We start from the raw sequence: 15,437 nt of genomic DNA on the forward strand, positions 1-15,437 counted from the left end.
AGCAATTAACTCAGTATAATGCTGTCCATTATTCTCATTTTACCTATCTGCCTCTTGGAATCCATGGCCAATCATAGCAACTTGGGACATAAAGAATGGTTGGCCAGATCTACAACCTCCAAAGCATATTGTGTTCTATGAAGGTTTCAGTCAAGGGATATGGGTGTAGTTGGCAGGATGGATACTAGTTGTCATTCAAACCCCCCCCGCCACCCCCCCACATGCCCCGAGTCACTGCAGTCATGTGTTGAAAGCACTCCCACAACGCTGATAGGCAAGTGATATATATCTGCTAAACATGTCCACCTAGGTTGGATTACCATCAGATTGCTGTGATCTAATTGAGGGTACATGGGAGTCGAATAGTTAGGTGGTTGTTGTTTTTGACTGGCGCAGATGCGATGGGCCAAAGGGCCTTTCCTGTGCTGTAGACGTCTATGACTCCAGAAAAAGTAAAATAACAGATACTGCGAGTGGTTGCAAGGTCACGATGAATTGATTCCACATGAATCGTACGGCACAGTAGCACAGTGGTTAGCACTGCTGCTTCACAGCTCCAGAGTCCCGGGTTCGATTCCCGGCTCGGGTCACTGTCTGTGTGGAGTTTGCACATTCTCCTCGTGTCTGCGTGGGTTTCCTCCGGGTGCTCCGGTTTCCTCCCACAGTCCAAAGATGTGCGGGTTAGGTTGATTGGCCAGGTTAAAAATTGCCCCTGAGAGTCCTGAGATGCGTAGGTTAGAGGGATTAGCGGGTAAAATATGTGGGGGTAGGGCCTGGGTGGGATTGTGGCCGGTGCAGACTCGATGGGCCGAATGGCCTCCTTCTGCACTGTAGGGATTCTATGATTCTATGATCTGATTTAAGATTGTTCTGTCCGGGCTGCTTTGTATTTTAGTGGTTCTCTATATAGTGGGTAGATCCGGAGAATGCTTTTAAAACTGTGTGGCGTTTGCACATTCTCCCTGTGTCTGTGTGGGTTTCGTCCCAAGATGTGCTGGTTAGGTGGATTGGCCATGCTAAATTGCCCCTTAGTATCAGGGGAATTAGCAGGGTAAATATGTGGAGTTACGGGGATTGGGCCTGGGTGGGATTGTGGTCGGTGCAGACTCGATGGGCTGAATGGCCTGCTTCTGCACTACAGGGATTCTATGAAAACCTTTTGGGGTTTTGCTCTTGTGGTTTTGGTTGACGATGATGTGCTCTAATGTATATATATATGGGTGACAAAAGGAACAGTTCCAAAATCCTTTTCACTGCAAATCCTGAATTGTTTCTCTTCATATTTTGCTATCAAAGTTGATAGCTTGCCAAGATACATCAACAAGTTTAAACCTTGATTTCTTGACTCCCTGGGCATTTGGAGAATGGAATATGCACTCCCTGACTCGGGGGCAGATGGTTTCCCAGAAGGATGAGTCACCAATAATAAGGGATTGTTTATAGTGAGTATCCCAGACGTCTGCTGTTTCTTGTCAGCTCAGCAGGGAGTGCAGACAATTGCCCTCTGTATTGGTCGCATTGTTTCACAAGTGTACACGGTGTTTCTGTATTTGAATTTGATTTTAATTGACCACTTTATTTAATTTGTGAAAGATACAGATGGTAATTCCTGTTGGAGAGCATGTGTGGCACCATTGTCCTGGACCTAGTCTGTGTTTGGTGGTTTCTGTTATGAGGCAGTTGATGTGTTCTGATCCCGCGGGGAAAATATTGAACCTCCAACGAGCAAACTAAAGTTTTGTCTCCCAGGTCCTGCACGAGGTTTGAGCTGTTTTGCTTGAACTGGGTTAAGTTTAAGAACTGGGTTTAGATGGAGTTTGCACGTTCTCCCCGTGTCTGCATGGGTTTCCTCCCACAGTCTGAAAGATGTGCTAGTAAGGTGCATTGACCCGAACAGGTGCCGGACTGTGGCGGCTGGGGGAATTTCACAGTAACTTCATTGCAGTGTTAATGTAAGCCTTGCTTGTGACACTAGAAACATAGAAACCCTACAGTGCAGAAACAGGCCATTCAGCCCATTGAGTCTGCACCGACCACAATCCCACCCAGGCGCTACTCCCATATCCCTACACATTTACCTGCTAATCCCTCTAACCTACGCATCTCAGGACACTAAGGGGCAATTTTAGCATGGCCAATCAACCTAACCCGCACATCTTTGGTCTGTGGGAGGAAACCGGAGCACCCGGAGGACACCCACGCAGACACGAGGAGAATGTGCAAACTCCACACAGACAGTGATCCAAGCCGGGAATCGAACCCAGGTCCCTGGAGCTGTGAAGCAACAGTGCTAACCACTGTGCTACCATGTCGCCCCAATAAATAATAAACTAATAAATAAACTAAACTAATCAGGTTGAAAGGATGATTTTTATTTGGACTGAATTTCAACAATTTGCTGTTTTAACTTTTACCTGGGAATAACTGTTGGTGAATTGAATCGAACTGCCTGGTAATTCGAGTCCATGACGAAAGCGTTTGCTGTATGTGACACTGATCATTTGTTGAACTGGGGGCTCACCAATTAATATACAGTGACCACACACCGCACCAAATTATCACCCATTATCCCTGTGCTCACTGATTTCTGTTGGTTTTAATTATTGATTATTAATTAAAGATTGATTTTAATTATTAATTAACGTTCAACATCCTTGCTTTCAAATCTCTACCTGTCTTTGCCCCTTCATATCACTAACCTCCTTCAACCCTACACCCCCTAAGAATAGGCGGCATGGTGGTACAGTGGTTAGCACTGTTACTTCACAGCGCCAGGGACCTGGGTTCAATTCCCGCCTCGGGTCACTGTCTGTGTGGTGTTGGCACATTCTCCCCATGTCTGCGTGGGTTTCCTCCAGGTGCTCCCGTTTCCTCCCACAGTCCAAAGATGTGCAGGTTATGTGGATTGGCCATGATAAATTGCCCCTTTAATGTTGGGGGACTAGCTAGGGTAAACACGTGGGATTATGGGGACAGGGCTCTGTGGGATTGCTGTAAGTGCAGCCTCGATGGGCCAAATGACCACCTTCTGCACTGTAGGGATTCTATGATTCCACATTCCCTCAGTTCTGGCCTCTCTTGCATCTCCATGATTTTCACCACTCCAACTTTGGTGTCCGTGTTTTCAGCCACTCAGGCATTTAAACTTCAGAATTTCTTCCCTAAATGTCACCAGCTTTCCTCCTTCAAGATATCTCTGACCAAACTTATGGTCACCTGTCCTAATGTTTCCACATGTTGCTCGGTGTCGCACTTAATTCCACATTTCTGTGACGTGACGTGGGGCATTAACAGAGGTAATATAAAGGCAAATTAGTTGTGTGTTATTTACTGTGTGCATGCACAGCTTGTAGCTTCAGTCCCTGGGAACCCAGTTCACCCATGAATGCTGGGGTTTAGCGTTGTGTGAGAGTAAATATCGAATTAGTCCAAATTATACCAAAAAAACTGATGGGATCAGATATGTCAATGAAGGATTGATGACTTTTGGAACACTCCATGTTCAATGGTCAAAGAACAAAGAAAAGTACAGCACAGGAACAGGCCATTCGGCCCTCCAAGCCTGTACCGATCATGATGCTCTAACTAAAACAAAAACCTTCTGCCCTTACTTGGACCGTATCTCTCTCCCGCTTCCATATTCTTTACCTATCCAGATGTCTCTTAAATGTTGCTAATGTGCCTGCTTCCACCACATCCTCTGGTAGCGCGTTCCAGGCACCCACCACTCTCTGCATGAAAATCTCTCCCGCACATCTCCCTTAAACTTTCCCCCTCTCACCTTGAACCCGTGCCCCCTTGTAATTGACACTTCCATCCTGGGAAAAAGCCTCTGACTATCCACCCTGTCTATGTCTCTCATAATTTTGTAGACCTCTATCAGGTCTCCCCTCAGCCTCCGTCTTTCCAGGGAATACAATCCCAGTTTATTCAACCTCTCCTCATAGCCAACACCCTCGAGACCAGGCAACATCCTGGTGAACTTTCCCTCCAGAGCTTCCACATCCTTATGGTAGTGTGGTGACCAGAACTGCACGCAATACTCCAAATGCGGCCTAACCAAGGTTTTATATAGCTGCAATGTGATTTCCCAACTCCTGTACTCAGTGCCCTGGCTGATGAAGGCAAGCATGACATATGCCTTCTTAATCACCTTGGCCACCTGTGTTGCCACTTTTAGGGAACTGAGGATCTGCAGATAGCAATGAGGACCATCAGAGGATACAGCAGGATATAGATCAGTTGGAGACCTGGGCATAGAGATGGCAGATGGAGTTTAATCCGGACAAATGTGAGGTAATGCATTTTGGAAGTTCTAATACAGATAGGAAATATACAGTAAATGGCAGAACCCTTTGGAGTATTGATAGGCAAAGGGATCTGGGTGTACAGGTACACAGGTCACTGAAAGTAGCAACGCAGGTGGAGAAGGTAGTCAAGAAGGCATACGGCATACTTGCCTTCATCGGCCGGGGTATTGAGTTTAAAAATTGCAAGTCATGTTGCAGCTTTATAGAACCTTGGTTAGGCCGCATATGGAATATAGTGTTCAATTCTGGTCGTCACACTACCAGAAGGATGTGGAGGCTTTGGAGAGGGTACAGAAAAGATTTACCAGGATGTTGCCTGGTATGGAGGGCATTAGCTATGAGGAGAGGTTGAATAAACTAGGATTGTATTCCCTGGAAAGACAGAGGCTGAGGGGAGACCTGATAGAGGTTGGAGAAACTTGGTTTGTTCTCACTGGAGCGATGGAGGTTGAGGGGAGACCTGATGGAAGTCTACAAGTTTATGAGAGGCATGGACAGAGTGGATAGTCGGAAGCTTTTTCCCAGGGTGGAAGAGTCAATTACTAGGGGGCATAGGTTTAAGGTGCGAGGGGCAAGGTTTAAAGGAGATGTATGAGGCAGATTTTTTACACATAGTGGGTGCCTGGAACTCATTGCCGGGGGAGGTAGTGGAAGCGGATACGGTAGTGACTTTTAAGGGGCGTCTTGACAAGTACATGAATAGGATGGGAATAGAGGGATATGGTCCCCGGAAGGGTAGGGGTTTTTAGTTAAGTCGGGCAGCATGGTCAGTGCAGACCTGGAGAGCCAAAGGGCCTGTTCCTGTGCTGTAATTTTCTTTGTTCTTTGCATGCCCAGATCCCTCTACATGTTAATATTCCGAAGGGGTTCTGCATTTATAGTGTAATTCACACCTAAATTTGATCCTCCAAAATGCATCACCTCGCATTTGTCCGGATTAAACTCCATCGGCCATTTCTGGGCCCAAGTCTCCAATCTATATATACCCTGTTCTATCCTCTGACAATCCTTGGCACTATCAGCAACTCCGCCAATCTTCATGTCATCCACAAACTTACTAATCAGGCCACCCACATTTTCCTTCAGATCAGTTGTATATACTACAAACCACAGAGGTCCCAGCACTGATCCCTGTGGAGCCACTAGCTACAGATCTCCATTCTGAAAAAACACCCTTCCACCGCTACTCTCTGTCTTCTATAACCAAGGCAGTTCTGTATCCATCTAGCCAGTCCACCCTGAATCCCATATGATTTTTTTGTACCAGTCTGCCATGTGGAATCTTGTCAAATGCGTCACTAAAGTCCATATAAACTAGATCCACAGCGCTTCCCTCATCAATTTTCTTTGTCACCTCTTCAAAAAACAATCAAGTTGGTGAGACATTAACTTCCCGGTACAAAACATGCTGCCTGTCACTAGCTAGTTCATTTCCCCCCAAATGTGCATATATCCTGTCCCTCAGTATCGTCTCCAAAAACTTCCCCACCACTCATGTCAGGCTCACTGGCCTATAATTTCCTGGATTATCCCTGCTTCCTTTCCAAAACAAGGGAACAACATTGGCCATTCTCCAGTTCTCTGGAACCTCGCCTGTGATCAAAGAGGATGCAAGATATCTGTCAAGGCCTCAGCTGTTTCTTCCCTTGCCTCCCGCAGTAACCTGGGATTAATCCCATCCGGTCCCGGGGACTTGTCTACCTTAATGCAATTTCGGATACTTCTTCCTTTTGATATATTGACATTCTCAAGGGCGTTCACACACATATCCCTGACCTCACCAACAGTGGTCAGCAGTTTGCGGAGCCCTAAGGCTTATTGTCGGTGTCGGAATCCAATCTTGAGGGGAAAAATTGGAGGTACTTGAGGTTCAGCGTGATCTCCTTAAATACCCCATTGGCATTCTCACTGAAATATCCATTGTCAAGTTCTGCTCCGGGATGTCACTCCAAGGACTTTGTTGCTGGCGCACGTTGAAGGACAAGAGTTTATTTGTTTTTGTTTCTGTTTTTTCTCGCAGGAGGTTGCTGATCTGTATAACATGTTTCACACAAGAAACACTTTGCACCGAAGAGCCTATCAGCATAGAGTGAGCAACATTATCGAGAGCATGTGAGTATAACTGAAGTGAAGTCGTGTCCCTCTGGGACTCGTGTTATGTTGTTTTTCTCTCATTTCCGCTCAAATGTTCTCCTCTTCTGAAGGAACTCGTTGCGAATCACAAGTCCTTGTTTCTGGTCATCCTCTAGCACCTTATCTCCAAATGTGAAGCCATGATGGTGAGGGTGAGCAGCTGATTGGCGTTGCCTAAGAGACATCAAACTCCAGCCCGCCTGGTCCTCACTGACAGTGACACGTTTACACTGCAGCAACAATCTCTGTCTGTTGGCCAACATGAGGAACCCTGGCTGATTTGTATTCTCTTTAATCTTCCCCTTCCCCATCCTAAGGACACTGAGGTCAATAACAGAGCATTGCTACTGTGCTTGCTCAGCTGTACAAGCTCCGTACAGACCAGCGATCTGAGTGTCAGTCTGTTCCCCCATGGCAGTGAATGTACCATTGGATTCCTGGAAAAACAATTTAAAAATCCTTGTTTGGAAAACGTCACTGACACATTTCTGAAAATATTAAATCTTTCAGGATCACAGAGGCACTGGTGCTGGCAGATCCGCATATCCAGATAAGTGGTACAGATGGGAAGCTTTATCAAATGTCCACATCAATCGATGACATGGTGGCTTACACCAAACTGACAGGTGAGCATCACTGTATGATTCCCAACTTAAGTTGTTCTTTGTATCCTGCAGCCCATGAGGCCATTTGGCTCATCTTTCCTGTGCTACCCCTTTTGAAGAAACTGTTTAGTTCATCCCATTCCCCATTTACTCCAGAGTTGGAGCACAGCGGCACAGTGGTTAGTACTGCTGCCTCACAGCGCTAGGGAACCAGTTTGATTCCTGGCTTGGGTCACTGTCTGTGTGGAGTCTGCACCTTCTCCCCGGTGTCTGCGTGGGTTTCCTCCCACAGTCCAATCAACCTAACCCCTGCACATCTTTGGCCATGCTGAATTGCCCCTTAGTGTCAGGGGAACTAGCAGGGTAAATACGTGGGGTTACGGGGATAGGGCTTTGGTGGGATTGTGGTCAGTGCAGACTTGATGGTCAGAATGGCCTTACTTCTCCGCTGTAGGGATTCTGTGGTAATTCTATGAACCTTCCCTGCTCTATGGAGGACAATCCCAGCCTCTGTGATGTCATTGCTTAATTAAGACCCCGGTCCCCCATCCCTGATGGCGTTCTGCACCCTCTCCAAGGGTTTAACACCTGCCAAAAGCTGGTGTCCAGAAATGAATGCAAACTCTAACTGAAGCCTAATAGTGTTTAATAAACTTTTAAGAACCATTGCATTGAGTCATTATACAGTGCAGAAAGGGCCTTTCGGCCCATCTCACTGCTATAATATCTGGGGAAATTGGTCCTTCTGTGGAATCTGGCTGCACCAAAGCCCAGGGGATGAGAAACCCTAAAACGAAGGAACGAGCTAGAAAAAAAACTGTAGATTATACAAGACTTTGGGCCTTTTTGTTGCTCTAACTGCTGCTTTTTTACCTCATGAGAAGCAAGTTATTAAGTTGACCAGAGCTTTGATTGCTTTTCCAGATGAAATCTTTCACCAAATCCTGAATTCATCTAAACCAGAATTGAAACCCGCGCAGAAAATCCTGAACAATATCATCTGTCGCAAGCTCTACAAATGGATTGGACAAACCCAACCTGAAGCTGAAACAACAATTCCGGCAGTAAGTATTTACCTTTTAGGGTGGCACAGTGGTTAGCGCTGCTGCCTCACAGCTCCAGGGACCTGCGTTCGATTCCCGGCTTGGGTCACCGTCTGTGTGAAGTTTGCACGTTCTCCCCGTGTCTGCGTGGGTTTCCTCCGGGTGCTCCAGTTTCCTCCCACAGTCCAAAAGATGTGCGGGTTAGGTGGATTGGCCGTGCTAAATTGCCCCGTAGTGTCCTGAGATGCGTAGGTTAGCGGGGTTAGCGGGGTAAAATATGTTGGTTTACGGGGATAGGGCCTAAGTGGGATTGTTGTTGGTGCAGACTCGATGGGCCGAATGACCCACCTTCTGCACTGTAGGGATTCTATGATGTCTATGATTCTGGAATGATGTAGCGTGAGAGACGCCGAAACAGACCAAATGGCTTGACCAGTTTATACTGGTATTTTATAATCCTCGCGAGTCTCCTCCCAGTCTAACCCCTCTATCCTCTGTTCAATTCTCCCTCATTTTTGTATACATTAATGCTGTTAGCTTTAACCACTCCCACGTGGCAGCAAATTTCACATTCTCCATCTTCCCTGTGGAAGGAAATTCTCCTGACTTTAAAAAAAAATTCAGTAAGAAGTCTCACAACACCAGGTTAAAGTCCAACAGGTTTATTTGGAATCACGAGCTTTCGGAGTGCTGCTCCTTCTTCAGGTGAGTCATCCTGGTGTGGTGAAACTTCTTACCATGCCCACTCCAGTCCAACGCCGGCATCTCCACATCATGGCTTCCATTTAAAAAGTCAGCTAGTGGCCATGTTACACCTGTTCTTCCTTGTTTTAGACTGATCAACAATTAGAAATAGTTTCGCCACATCCATCCTGTTAACCCCCTTCCTCGGTTTAAAGATGTTTGTTGAAGTTCCTCTTATTCTTTGCCAGTGTTTCAGTTGCCCAAAGGGCAGCTGTTACATTTTCCACTGAAATCCTATTGGGAAAGTATTTGCTGTTTTACCCTCCCAGCCCCCTGCCATTTGCCGTTATGTGTAACGAGCTGGGCAGTTATGTTGCTCTGAGATCTCTGGGGCGAATCTTTGGGGGACTCTATCCACAGGATAATCTTGCTGGCACTAGGCTACAAGGCCGGAGGCTTGCAACAGGTGGCACAGTGGTTAGCGTTGCTGCCTCACAGTGCCAGGGACCTGGGTTCAATTCTGGCCTCGGGTGACTGTGCAAACTCCACACAGACATTCTCCCCGTGTCTGCGTGGGTTTCCTCCAGGTGCTCCGGTTTTCTCCCACAGTCCAAAGATGTGCAGATTAGGTGCGTTGGCCATGCTAAATTGGCCGCTAAGTGTCCCAAAATGTGTCGGTTGGGTGGATTAGCCATGGTCAATGTGCGGCATTAAAAGCACTAACTGGGGCAGCATGGTGCCGCAGTGGTTATCACTGCTGCTTCACAGCGCCAGGGACCCAGATTCAATTCCCGGCTTGGGTCACTGTCTGTGTGGGGTCTGCACGTTCTCCCCGTGTCTGTGTGGGTTTCCTCCGGGTGCTCCGGTTTCCTCTGAAAAACGTGCACTGACCTGAACAGGCGCTGGAGTGTGGCCACTGGGGGAATTTCACAGTAACTTCATTGCAGTGTTAATGTAAGTCTTACTTATGACTAATAAATAAACTTTTAACTTTATTTTTGTTACAATCTGTTTTACTTTCAGGAAGAGGTCAATGAGCTGAATCATCAGGTCGCTGCAGCTATTCCATCAACACCTTTGGATGTCCAACTTACTCCAGCAGATTTCATTGTCAATGTAGGTATTCATTAAGGACATCTTTGAGTTTTTCCTTCACCCTGTCGTGAAAATTGGGTATGGTATGTGAACACTGCTTCTACATGTCAGCCCAGAACGTCAATGGTTCAAATCGTGACCTCTGTTGAATAGAGTGGCTGTAGTGCAGACGTCAGCTGAATGGGGAGGTGGCACAGTGGTGGTGTCACTAGACTAGTAATCCAGAGACACAGGGCAAGATCTGGGGACCCGGGTTCAAATCCCACTGTGGCAGATGGTGAAATTGGAATTCAATAGAAATCTGGAATTAAAAGTCTAATGGTCTTCAAACCATTGTAGATGTGTCGTTAAAACCCGTCTGGTTGACCTGTCCTTTAGGGTCTGGCCTGTGTGTGAATCCAGATCCAAGGCGATGTGGTTGACTCTCAAAATACCCAGCCAGTAACTCCCACATCCCGTAAATAAATATTGGGAAAAAACTGTAATTAACTTCTTCATTGATCTCTACTGGGTAAGGTATGCATGTGACCATTGGCCAAGGAGCTGGTTTGGCTTGTCTAGGGATGCCATCTGAATAAATTGCCCTGCCCTCAAATGGAATTGAATTGGACTCGTTCATCCTGGTTCATGAGGCCACGGCTGGAGCACTGTGTGCAATCCTGGTCGCCACATTATGGGAAGGATGTGATTGCACTGGAGGGGGTGCAGAGGAGATTCACCAGGACGTTGCCTGGGATGGAACATTTAAGTTATGATGAGAGTTTGGATAGACGTGGGTTGTTTTCGTTGGAGCGGAGAACACTGAGGAGCCACCTGATCAAGGTGTACAAGATTGAGTGGATCGACAGAGTGGATAGGGAGCAGCTCTTTCCCCTGGGGTCAGTCACGAGGGGACATGGGTTCAAAGAGAGGCGGGATGTGAAGAATTCTTTTTTACCAGAGGGTGGTGAGGGTCTGGAATGCGCTGCCTGGAAGGGTGGTGGAGGCGGGATGCCTCACATCCTTTAAAAAGTGCCTGGATGAGTACTTGGCACGCCATAACATAATCAGGGCTATGGGCCAAGTGCTGGTAAATGGGATTAGGTGGGAGGTCAGGTTTTTCCCATGTGTCGGTGCAGACTTGATGGACTGAAGGGCCTCTTCACTGTATAATTCTAATCTTTAGACCACCAGTGGAATATTGAATCTTAATCTCTGTTTCAGTACAGTCCAAACTAATACCAAGAACATCCACACTAGATTCTATCACCTGCGCCCCCAAACACATACACACGCTAACAGCTTTTATTAACAGGGGGTTGGAGTTTAAGAGCTGTGGGGTTATGCTGCAACTGTACAGGACCTTGGTGAGACCACATTTGGAATATTGTGTGCAGTTCTGGTCACCTCACTATAAGAAGGATGTGGAAGCGCTGGAAAGAGTGCAGAGGAGATTTACCAGGATGCTGCCTGGTTTGGAGGGTAGGTCATATGAGGAAAGGTTGAGGGAGCTAGGGCTGTTCTCTCTGGAGCGGAGGAGGCTGAGGGGAGACTTAATAGAGGTGTATAAAATGATGAAGGGGATAGATAGAGTGAACGTTCAAAGACTATTTCCTCGGGTGGATGGAGCTATTACAAGGGGGCATAACTATAGGGTTCGTGGTGGGAGATACAGGACGGATATCAGAGGTAGGTTCTTTACGCAGAGAGTGGTTGGGGTGTGGAATGGACTGCCTGCAGTGATAGTGGAGTCAGACACTTTAGAAACATTTAAGCGGTTATTGGATAGGCACATGGAGCACACCAGGATGATAGGGAGTGGGATAGCTTGATCTTGGTTTCAGATAAAGCTCGGCACAACATCGTGGGCCGAAGGGCCTGTTCTGTGCTGTACTGTTCTATGTTCTATGTTCACACAGGGCCGCAGTGCAAGCGTGCAGCAATTATTTTAAGAAAGGAACAGATTTTATTGTAAGAATTGCTGGATGAAGAAAGACAGGATCCATCTAGTTCATCTTCTCCCACCCAATAGAGTCACAATACAACAGTAATTAAGTTGTTGATGACACACAGCAGTAAATCTCATAGAATCATAGAATCATAGAAACCCTACAGTGCAGAAGGAGGCCATTCGGCCCATCGAGTCTGCACCGACCACAATCCTACCCAGGCCCTACCCCCACATATTTACCCGCTAATCCCTCTAACCTACGCATCACAGGACTCTAAGGGGCAATTTTTTAACCTGGCCAATCAACCTAACCCGCACATCTTTGGACTGTGGGAGGAAACCGGAGCACCCGGAGGAAACCCACGCAGACACGAGGAGAATGTGCAAACTCCACACAGACAGTGACCCAAGCCAGGAATCGAACCCGGGGACCCTGGAGCTGTGAAGCAGCAGTGCTAACCACTGTGCTACCGTGCCGCCTCTAATGGCTTTATTCTGCAACTTATCCGGAAACGCGATACTGCACTGAAATGTCAAGTCTCTGGAGTGGAAATAGAACCCAAGAGCTTTTGAGTCCGAGGCAAGATTGCTATTTGTTGATGGTACGGGGTTTTGGTGCTAATGTAGATGAAGCTGGAAATTGCATTTGACATTTCTGCCCAAACCACAGTGTGAATTGTTCCATTTCTGATGATTCAGCGAAAGGAAGTGGGACTAGTTGAGAGCGGATGGGATGAGTCACGGGTAACCATGATCTCCTGGGGATGGGACAGGGGGACATGGCGCAGCGTTTCTGCTAGCCCCACCATCGGGAAGTTACCCCACCCGGTTCAAATCCCACTCCAGGGACTTGAGCACAAAATGGAGACTGACATGGGACCGGAAAATTCCGTCTAAAGTCAATGGACCTTTTGCTAGTCTGTCAAATCTCCGTCCCATCCATGACGATTCCCACAGCGGTTGGGATTGGGGAAAATTCACCCACGATATCTTAGAATGAGATGTTCGGCAGTTTCTAGATTTATTTCCATTGCAAATTCGATTGAGGATTCCATTACCTTTCCCATCACTGAGCTAATTGGGTTATGGTTGCCTGGGCTTTTCCAATCTCCATTTCTATATATGAGAATCACAGTAACTTTCAGCCAATCGTCTAATAATTTTTTGATGTTTGTCCTTGTCAATATTTATCTCTCAGCCAACAGCACGAAAACAGATTACCTGGGCATTATCACATTGCTCTTTGTGGGAATTTGCTGTGTGCAAATTGGTTGCTAGATTTCCCAATTATGACACAGAATACACTTTGGGTTTCATTGGCTGTAAAGTGCTTTGGGGCATCCTGAGGTTGTGAAAGGCGCTATACGAATACAAGTCTTTTTATTTGTGAACATTCAGGAATTTTCTGGATTGAAGTGTTTCAGAGTTTCAACATCCGTTTCTCCTTTTATTTAGGTCGTTCAGATGGACTACGGGATGGAGAAACAAAATCCAATTAACAAGGTCCGGTTCTACTGCAAGAACAACCCTAACCAGGCCTTCAAAATTCGTAAAGATCAGGTAACTGCGGTACCCGAGGCATCAGCAAATCCTGTTCCTGATTTAACTTTAAGAGGCCAACTCTGTCCAATCGAACACTAAGTGAAGGCAGTGCTGTAGCTCACTCCACTCAGAAATGTCATCCTTGTCCGTTGTTAAAATACGTGAAAATCGACCTTCTGTCTCCTGTGTCCACCCAGGTCTCTCGGTTGCTGCCGGAGAGGTTTACAGAGCAGCTGATCCAAGTGTACTGTAAGAAGATCGATGAGCAGAGTGTGGAAGCAGCCAAGAAGCACTTTGTACAATGGTGCATCAACAGGAACTTCACTAAACCCAGGGTAGGGAGGTGGAGACCACACTGGGAAGTTGTGGTTTCTGTTCTTTCTGTCAGCACTGTTGCATATTTGCAATATTGAACCTCACTGCAGTTGAAAGATTGTTTTGTCACACGTCCGTGTCCTCACCACAAACACCAATGTTGGCCATAATTCAACAGTAACCTCCTGAACCAAAAGGTCCTGGGTTCAAATCCCATCCCAGAGACTTGAGCACACAGTCTAGGCTGACACTCTTCTTGCAGTGCTAAGTAAGTACGACAGTTAAGACTATCAAAGTTCAGAAGGGACGTTAAAGGAGAGGCCCCATGTTCCATCTCGGTACAATGTAATGGATCCCAAGCAATGTATTGAAGAGGAGCAAGGCAGTTCCCCCCGGTGTCCTGGCCAATTTTTATCCCTAGATAAATATCAGTAAGAACAGATAATCTGGTCATTATCACATGCTGTTTGTGGGATCTTGCTGTGTGCAAACTGGCTGTTACAGGGCGTCTACCCTGCAAAAATATTTTGTTGCTGGTGAAATGCTTTGACAAATCACAAGGTTGTGAAAGGTGTATAAAAATGCAAATCCTTTTCTATTCCAGTTCAGCCAATGGCGCACGCAATAGCCCAAATCCTTGTGTGGCTGACTAGCTATTCATTTCAATTATGTCCCACCCCCACATTTAAGAGATTGGTGGGTGGGGAGTTTCCTGGGTAACTTATTGAGTCAAGGCAGAAAGTCCCAGGTTTGATCCCAGCTAGTGCTGAGATAAACGAGTCGAAAAATGCCCCAGAGTTTCCAGATTATCATCAGTGATCCCCCAACTGGGGCAGCACGATGGCACAGTGGTTAGCACTGCTGCCTCAGTGCCAGGGACCCGGGTTCAATTCCAGCCTCAGGTGACTGTGCAAACTCCACACAGACGTTCTCTCCGTGTCTGCGTGGGTTTTCTCCAGGTGCTCCAGTTTCCTCCCACTGGTCAGATGGATTGGCCATTCTGAATTTCCCCTCGGTGTCCCAAGATGTGTAGGTTAGGGGAGATTAGCGGGATAAATGCGTGGGGTTATGGGGATAGGGCCTGGGTAAGATGCTCTGTCGGAGAGTCGGTGCAGACTCGATGGGCTGAATGGCCTTCTGCGCTGTAGTGTTTCTATGGTGAATGCAAGTATATAGCCACGGCAAGAGGACAGGATAAGGCATTGGCTTCATCCTCACCTAGTCTAAAACTTGCCATGTTCACTGCTGTACCAAGATGTAGCTGAGGTTCTGGAGGACTTGCCCAGGACTTGTGGACTGGGCCTCGGGTGAGTCGCGTACCTGCAGGACAGGGGGAGGGGAAGAAAACGACTATGGTGGGGATGTTGACTCAATAATAGCTTGCACCTTTTTAACATGGGAACACATGCCAAGCTGCTTTACAAGGATGTACTCGTGGAGGTTGAAGGGAAGGGAGGGAGGGGGTGGAAATGACCAAAAGATTGGTTGAAGAGTTGGGTTTCAAAGAAAACCGGTGGTGCGGTTGGCCGAGAATTTGACAGCCTAAAATTTATGCAGCTGGAGTTCTCGCAGCCAGTGGTGATTGAAGGGTGGGGAAGAGGGAGATGAACGTGAACTCGGAGTTAGAGGCACCGAGAGGGTAGGCAGAATTAGTGAGGGTGAAGCCATGGGAGGATTTCAGCAGAGGCATTGCAGATATGTGGGTGGCGGGACGTAGGATGGGAGATGACATGGGTCACCACAGTTTTTGTGTGAAGGGCTAGGAGAAGGCTGCAATAGT

The 15,437-nt window shown here is 47.0% G+C and overlaps 1 protein-coding gene across 1 annotated transcript in view; it reads left to right on the forward strand.

Annotated features, from left to right (window-relative positions):
* Nucleotides 1-15,437, forward strand: part of LOC144508636 (deoxynucleoside triphosphate triphosphohydrolase SAMHD1-like) — a 59,300-nt gene that overhangs the window by 32,141 nt on the left and 11,722 nt on the right. The window contains exons 10-15 of the mRNA XM_078236854.1: nucleotides 6,331-6,422; nucleotides 6,954-7,069; nucleotides 7,973-8,112; nucleotides 9,799-9,891; nucleotides 13,256-13,360; nucleotides 13,540-13,677. Coding sequence (XP_078092980.1) covers nucleotides 6,331-6,422; nucleotides 6,954-7,069; nucleotides 7,973-8,112; nucleotides 9,799-9,891; nucleotides 13,256-13,360; nucleotides 13,540-13,677 — 684 coding nt within the window. The remainder of the gene's footprint in view (nucleotides 1-6,330; nucleotides 6,423-6,953; nucleotides 7,070-7,972; nucleotides 8,113-9,798; nucleotides 9,892-13,255; nucleotides 13,361-13,539; nucleotides 13,678-15,437) is intronic.

This window comes from Mustelus asterias, chromosome 20, assembly GCF_964213995.1.
Source record: "Mustelus asterias chromosome 20, sMusAst1.hap1.1, whole genome shotgun sequence".
Classification (NCBI taxonomy): domain Eukaryota; kingdom Metazoa; phylum Chordata; class Chondrichthyes; order Carcharhiniformes; family Triakidae; genus Mustelus; species Mustelus asterias.